The sequence below is a fragment of the Rhopilema esculentum genome, chromosome 7 (genome assembly GCF_057945365.1).
Source record: "Rhopilema esculentum isolate cy_ngs chromosome 7, ASM5794536v1, whole genome shotgun sequence".
Lineage (NCBI taxonomy): Eukaryota > Metazoa > Cnidaria > Scyphozoa > Rhizostomeae > Rhizostomatidae > Rhopilema > Rhopilema esculentum.
This window is the reverse complement of record NC_142821.1, coordinates 14030845-14039074: the sequence shown is the minus strand read 5'-3', so window position 1 is coordinate 14039074 and position 8230 is coordinate 14030845. Positions and strand designations below refer to the sequence as shown.

Below are 8230 nucleotides of genomic sequence, written 5' to 3'. Positions count from 1 at the left end.
CAAGAACCAAGCAAAAAATAGTGAAAAGAAACTGGTTTAAGATATGATAAGTCCATAAGAGAATTTGCAGTCACTTTACATTTTCATAGTCCTAGAGGCTATACATATGTAAGAAAAACACTTTGTCTGCCAAGTCAATCAACTATTAGAAGTTGGGCAGCAAATATTGAAGTTAAGCTTGGGTTTCTTTTGAATGTCATCAATTCATTGGAGCATATGGTTCCTTCTGATCAGCGTGACAGTATTATCATCTTGGATGAGATGCCATTAAAATCACAAACAGTTGTGGACAGAAAAGCTGGTTGGCTCTTTGGTAATGTTGACTATGGTTCTATTCAAGGTGAACCAAAAGAAAATATGGCAACTCAGTCCTTGTAGTAATGTCAGCAGGACTAAAAATGAAATGGCAGTACCCCATTGCTTATTTCCTTACTGCCACAACAGATTCTGACATTCAGGCCCAAATAATTACGGCAGCAATAAAATTTTTAACAGAGCATGGTTTCAATTGACACGCTTTAGTCTTATATGGAACATCAAAAAATTTAGCCACAGCAACAAAGCTAGGTTGCAAAATATTTGAAAATTTTGATGGTGCTTTCAACCATCCATCCAGAGATGGTGAAATGGTCCATGTCATTTTAGATGCATGTCATATGCTAAAGCTGGCAAGAAATGCATTGGCAGAAAAAGGAAAGCATCTTTTACAATGCAAATAAAGAACAAAGCAAATGGGGCTTTCTAACTAAATTGCATTAGTCCAAAGTAAGGATATCTTGCATCTTGGAAACAAAATTCGTGGCCAGCATATTAAGTGGCAAAATCACAAGATGAAAGTAAAAATTGCAGCCCAAAGCCTCAGCTGTTCTGTTGTCTCGGCCATAAATTTCTTGTGTGCTCTTAGATTTTCTGGATTTGAAGACAGTGCAGCAACAACTGATCTTATTCTTAGAATAATTGATCTTTTTGATCTGCTAAATAGTAAAAACAAATTTGGGAAGGGAAAAAAAGAGCCAATAACACTGGAAAACATTGATGAATTGGCAAATTTCATTGCAGATACTGAAAAGTATCTAAAATCACTTTGTGATTCTGAAAAACATATCATTTACAAGGGTCCTCGAAAAAAATTCATTGTTGGTTTCATAACAACAGTAAAGTCAATTATTGCCATCAGCAGAAATTTTCTTTCACAAGTAGATAATAGGTTTGAGAATGTTTTGACATATCTTTTCTCCCAAGATGCTTTAGAAATGTTCTTTAGCAAAATACGGGGTAGATTTGGCTGGAACAGCAACCCCAATGTTCTTGAATTCAAATATGCATTGAGGGCTCTCTTACTAGAGAATAAAATAGACTCTCCTGAAACTGCTAACTGTGTAGTGCCAGCACAGGACTCACAGCCTTCACAGGATTTGGACCTAATACTAACAGATGAGTCCCCATGTGATCCTCGGGTGTACTGGCTTTTGAACACAACAAATACATGGAGGTATGATGCTTTGTATTACATTAGTGGATATATTGCCAAACGCCTCATTGAATCGATTAAATGTCCAGAATGCGCTGTTGCCCTCTATGAGCTGCAAAAAGATGCAACAAATGCATCAACCTTATTGTCCTCCCAGGGGGGGGGCACTTGGATACTAAAACGACGGGGGTGTGCACTCCTAAGATTGCCTTGGTGAACTGGCTTTAGAAAAAAAAGCTAAAAATGACACCCGGCTTTAGAATTTCTGGAAAAAAGAACAAAGGAGAACAAAAGCTTTGGTGCTAGTTGCCATGGTTGCCAGAACACCACAAAAACAATGGGCGGGCAGCCTCTTTGCTGTAAATTGAATAGAAAAAAAACGAAAATCAGGCAACCGGCATTAGATTATATCCGTTGAACAGATACCCGGCCTTAGAATAAATTGCTGAAAATGATACCCGGAAAGACGTGCACATCCTGTCAGCAAAATATACTAAGTACCCCCTCCCCGGGATTGTCCTTCAAAAGTCACGGAAGTTTATCTATTCCATCATCATCCACTATGCGTGTAGTCCAAGAAACTGACAAAGTTGCAAGGGAATTGATGATTTATTGGCAAAATATGTCAAAGAAGGTAGTAGAAAGGTTGTCTTTGCGTATTCTTTCTTAAGAGGTTAATAAACAGAGTCTTTCTTTCCTTACAACAGCATTCCATGGAGGCACACAAATTACAGGAAACGAAAGCAGATCATGTAACAGCACTGATCAAGACCATTTTTCAACTGTACATGGAAATTTTCATTTACCAATTCACCAAAGTCCACAAAGAGTGTGTTGTAGAAGCATAGTCATAAGAAATAGCTAGTCTGGAAACGAACAATAGGCTATTGTTTTAACAATGCGGCTCTTCGAGGATGTTGATTTCACAACAGCAACAACGCGTGGGTGCAATAGACCTCTTTCCTGTTGTTGCCGCCATCTTTTTTCGCAATGCAATCTGGGATGTCTAGGGGGCAAACAAACCTTAGTTTTTTGACTACTACGAAAATAGCGTGTTTACTGCCGTCCTGTGACCGGTTTCTTCGATTATACCTCTCTAAAAATGGTTTTTACTGAAGAAGAATTGCGAGTTTGGAAGGTAGAAGATCTTAAGAAGTATCTGTCAGACAGAGGTGTGCCCTTGAACACTAAGAACTGCAGAAAACCACAGCTTATTGAAAAAGTTATTTTTGCTGAAAAGCTCGAACTTCCAACATTGCCTTCTCAAGCTGTTCGAAAATCTGAAATTGACCTCAACCGGAGCAAAATTTTATTCGTTGATGGCGTGCAGTTACCCTTTCCTGAGACAATTGGCTCCCACTGGCTCGAAGGAAGTGAATACTATCCTGACCTTACATTTGATGTTATCAAAAAATATGCTGAAGCAATGGAATCCTTGAAAGCCTCCAAGGAAGGACAGAACCTTCAGACATCTGGACATGTAAAGTCAGTGTTTTTTAATAGAATTACAGATTGTATTAAATATTGCTTTATAAAAGCATTGGTTGTGCCTCAGACACGTATATCTGATGCTCCTTATACTGTTTGGGTTAGTCTACGGACAGATGCCTCTTCCATTTTGGCTAGTGAATGTGGATGCGTGGCTGGTTACAGTAACTCATGCAAGCATGTATTTGCTTTGCTATATTACATCCTTGCAGAAGTTAGACTTGGCAACAACAGGTCTTGTACTGGCAAGAAACAGCAATGGAGTGTAAGAACATACAAGAAGAATGAAAAAATCCACGAGCCTAGTCAAATGTCTTCTGTTAAAATTTTGCATCATCATCCAGAAAATGATGACTGCATTCAAACCCCATCAAGAAGTGAATATGAGCCCCGTTCCATCCAAGATTTAAATGTTGCCTTTACCAAAGCTGACTGGGAAGCTGTTGCACAGGCTACTGATGGAAAAGCAAGTGTTCTCCAATTTGTTAAAACAACAACGAAGAGTTCCTCAAAATCCTCTTCCCAAACTGTTCTGCCCCCTTCTACATTGCCTGAGATTGCTTCTAAGTGTCAAGCTGATAGTTTTCATGCAGCATTGAAATTACACCGGTCTGCTGCTGAATTGAAAAGAATAAATGCAATCACTGCTGATCAAGCATCCTCAGAAAAATGGTTCCAGTATCGTCATGGTGTAATAACAGCATCTTCTGCACATGAAGTTTTGGTAAAAGTTGATGACAACCATCAAATTTTAAATTTATCATCATCCCAAAATCTATGTGCAAAAATTTGCATGTATAATCCTTCTGTTCATAGTGCATCATTAAACTGGGGGAAGAATAATGAAAAGTTTGCCTTCAAAAGGTACACCAGAAAGAACAGAACAAAGCACAAACACTTTTCAAGTAAAACTACTGGTTTGTTCATTTCTGAACAGTTGCCTTTTCTGGGAGCCAGCCCTGATGGAGTTATAAGCTGCAAATGCTGTGGATTCGGTGTTTTAGAAATAAAATGCCCATGGAAGAGCCGTGATTTAAATATTGCAGACTATCTCATGCAGCCAGAGTCATGCTTGTCAAAGAATGCTGATGAAATATTTTTGAAGCCTGCACATAAATACTACACACAAGTTCAACATCAGATGTTTGTCACTGGTGCAGAATATTGTGATTTTGAAGTTTTTTTGCCCAAAGAGTCATTGACTGTAAGAATTCCAAGAAATCCACAGTATGAAATAAAACAGGTTCCAAAACTTGTCCATTTTTTTAAAAGCATTGTGCTACCTGAGCTATTTTCAGGGACAATAGAAAATGTTGTTGCATGCAGAAATGTAATGAAAGGACTTTTGCGAAAGGTTGAAGATAGACTGGATAGTGAAGAAGCACAAAAGGAACTTCAAAAGTTAGACTCAAGATTATTACTAATATAACTAAACATATGCTTTAAGTTGTAGTTCTTTTCAGTTTTATTGGAGATAGGAGACTCGTTACTATTAGAATATATGATTATTATTATCTTATGCTTGCTGTAGTCACGTGTTACGTTATGTTGAAGCTTATTGGACAATGGACTCTTAGATAACTCGCTTACCACGCTGTTTTACTCTCGAATATGTTAGCCGTTGTATTAGGCCTGATTTTGTTCTATTAACGTTATATATTCATGTTTGTTCATATTCATGCCTGGTCACAGCTCCGGATAAATTTAACAGTTACAGTAAAACCCTGCATAGAAATAACTTCAAAATAAGCAATTAAGAACTACTTTAAACTTGAGGCTAGTCACGAGGCTGTCCTTTTACAAGTGGTGGCTGCAAATTGGTAATAGCAGCTGCAATTAACCAGACCTCATCAATTATATCTAACAAGGTTAGAGGTAAAGTATGATCCAGTAGTCTAAATTCCTTCAGTCTTCCCATAACACGCTCAATGTGAATTCTTGCTCTTGCAATTCGTTTACATTCAGATATTTCTGAGGGTGTAAACTGTCTTTTGCTTCGAACGAAGGGTGGCACTTTAACTTTAACTTGCCTGGGAAGAAATATATCCTGAACTGTGAAACCCTTGTCAAACATAGCAATAAACCCAGGATGAAATTTCTGCACAACATTGGAGTCTTCTGTGATAAAACGATCTGAAGCAGAGCCAGAATAGGACCTTGACACAAAACTAATTGATCCTCCTTTTGTACAGAATATTAATTTCTTTTGGGTATTTCTGCTCTTATATGTGCTGTATGTTTGGTACTGAGCCTTGGAATTTGCAGGCTTTTGAATAACTTGTTCAGTGCAATCACCAATGCCTTCAACCTTGTTAAAGTCCCCAGAAAAGTGGGGGTGCTTGAATGCTAGAGTTTCTTCTGGTGTTGGCCAATAAATGAGTGGCTCCAGCTCTCGTGCCAACAACACAAAAAAGGTTGTACATATTTTTGATGCATGGCTAGCAGAAATTTTAAATCGAAAAGCAAGGTCTTCAATTGGCGGGTCCAGACGAATGCGCATCAGGGTTAAAAGAATTTCATCTTCCAGTTTGAGTTGGCGGGATGGTCCAGTCTTTTTTCTTGACAAAGGCTTTGATGGGCTGTGCTGGTAGTTTTTAACCTGGAATGAATTCTTGCCTTTAAAATAAGAGATCTTGCCATGCTTTGATCTGACACGATCCACAATGAACAAAAAAACTTTGGCAGTGGGGCAACCTGTATATAATTTTATGATGGGGTTGTTACCAGAAATAGAATCCCAAGACAATCGATGTGCACGACGTTCTTTGGAAGTGTCCAAGCCACTTTGAGGGATATCAACAGATTCATGAACAGGATGGTTATCAGCATTTTCTTCAGCAATGACTTCTGACACGTGAAAATTATCAATTTCTACAGTTTCACTGATGTTAACAGGTGTTGCTTCACTGTGTGTCGGCTTGAAAAGATCTGAACGATCCAGTCGCCTTCTTTTTGGTTGACTAGGCCCATCATACCCCTTCAAAAATAATGTGGGGTGCGGACAGGAATCTGTTGGCTTTCCGTATTGAAAGTGGTTGGAACATACCTTTGTTGATTTCCCAACTTTCAAAAGAGTTTTTTTGCCAGATGTTTTGTCGATAACCTCCCTGTTGATGAGCTTTGACCACGTACGGAAGAATTTCTCTTTGCATGACCAAAAACGAATGTGCTTGCATCCATCAAATGCTGAAATGTGTTCTTTAATTACATACTTGTCAGGATATCTGCGATCATTATCACAGCCCCAAACAGCACAATGATCAGATTTACCCATAACGTCGAAGTAAAATAAGGAAAGCGAGCAAAATTTGAGTAAACTTTAACAAATCTTGAAGCGAAGCACTTATTTACCTGCGGAGCAAGAAAACTGCAGTGCAGATTGTTTGCCCCCTGGCAATCCCACAACGCATTGCGCGGAAAGATGATGGCCGCAACAGGAAAAAGGTCTATTAGTTCAATCATGGAAGGGGAACAACATAGTAGTGATACCAACGCCGATGAGTTTGAATTACTTTTTGATCCTGAATTCGCCGAATGGCTGGAAAACGATGATGAATTTATGAAGTCGATGGATCTGCTTGCAAATGTAGAGGTTGGTACTGTTCATATGTACTGATACTTTTGTATCACTTTCCCGTATTATTATTTCAACCTTTCTTTGATGTAGGCCCAGTCCATGCGCAAACTCTATATATCTGTATGTCAGTAACAGATCTGAACGCTAAAACTATGTCAGTTTATTAAAACAGTTGTGTTGAGTTGGTAAGTGTTAGTGTTAATTATGATGTCAGGTCAGGTAAATATCTATGTGAATACATCGCCAAGGACGGCCTATAATGTGCAAGTCAAAATGGAATTTTCTTGCCGCCCGCGTAGACGTCTTATAGCAAAAAGAAAACTGTAATCGACATCAAGGACCGAGATACCGGGCTGGGCCCCCAGAAAACTTACGTATTGTGAGTAAAACACTTTTATCTTGTAAAACACGGCTGTTTTTTCACTTATTTATCAGGGCTGCCCCCCCCCCCAAACAAAAAGTTATATCTCAGTCTTTAATCGACATGCGAGGAAACTTTTAATCAATATTTTGTAGAGCACATAAATTTGTTATTTAATATATATAGCAGGGTGATAAAATTTTATCTTTTGCATTTGTCTTTGCTAGGATGATTCTGCAGACCAAATCCTGCATTGCCAAAAATGTGAGAAAACATTCAAGACAAAACGTGGACTACTGCGGCATGAAAAAACAGCGCACTCTGCTCCAAATGAAGAAACCCATAAGAGGAAACTCTGTCATCCATTGGAAATAAAGAGAATTGCCAATGAAGCTGGGAAAAAACTAGCTGCTGACAAATGCTTTCCAGAGCTAATCCGATCCAACTTCAGCTCCTTTAGTATTACCAACGAAGAATGCCTAATTTTGAAAGATCTATTTTCATCTGCTATAGATGTTTTCAATGGGGACCTACAAAAGTTCTGTTCCACAACTTATTCTAAGTTGTCTTCTAGAGAAGTTAAGACTCTCGGAGCACTGAGTGAATTTGAAACCACTTTATTGCTTACTGAAATTTTAAATCTTTATCTTTCACACCTTGCTGGCAGTGCTAATGAAGTTAATATACCATTAAAGAAGATATCTGCAAAAGAAGTAGAGAGTTTGGAATACTTGGCAGGATACTGTTTTAGAAAGACATACTTCAAGTTAAGAAGCAGTAGAACTAAACATTTAGAAGCAACTGAGCAGTCTCTTGCAATTATCAATGCTGCAAAAACAGATGAACCCCAGTCCTTTGTTGACTTGAAAAACAACACTGGTCTTTGGAAGGTAAACAGACATGCTACTGCATTACTTCGTCAAGTAGAAATGGTCTTTAGAAAACAAGCAGGACTGTCTTTGCATTCTGTAAATGCAGATGAAATTATTGAAATTTCAATGGTCAACCCAGTTGTCAAATCTTGTATGACTTCAATGTCCTGGAATACAGATTATTTAGACATTGATGAGGAGATTGTGCAAAATGTATTTCACTTGATCATCAAGTTGTATGTGAATGTACGTGCACATTCATTTGCAAAGGACATACGGGAAAAACACAAATCAAGAAAGAAGGCAAACAGAAAAAAGTCATTAAGAGTTGAATTGAAGAGGACAAATGATGGTAATAATGTGTAGCATCCTTAACATGAATACTTTAAAGGCATATTTTAAACAGTGACATTATATGTTAAACAATCAAATTAACTAAGTTCATTTTTGCTATATAGAAA

General features: G+C 38.1%; 2 protein-coding genes across 2 annotated transcripts; one reads left to right on the top strand and one right to left on the bottom strand.

Moving 5' to 3' along the window:
• Nucleotides 1-4736: 4736 nt before the first annotated feature.
• On the bottom strand, nucleotides 4737-6233 carry LOC148960058 (uncharacterized). Its single transcript, XM_089109469.1, has one exon. It carries the CDS (start codon nucleotides 6231-6233, stop codon nucleotides 4737-4739), a length of 1497 nt encoding a protein of 498 aa, XP_088965595.1.
• A 147-nt stretch (nucleotides 6234-6380) lies between these two features.
• On the top strand, nucleotides 6381-8135 carry LOC135688650 (uncharacterized). Its single transcript, XM_065205580.2, has 2 exons — nucleotides 6381-6551; nucleotides 7125-8135. The coding sequence occupies exons 1-2, from the start codon at nucleotides 6381-6383 to the stop codon at nucleotides 8133-8135; spliced, it is 1182 nt and encodes a 393-aa protein (XP_065061652.2).
• The last annotated feature ends 95 nt before the right edge of the window (nucleotides 8136-8230 follow it).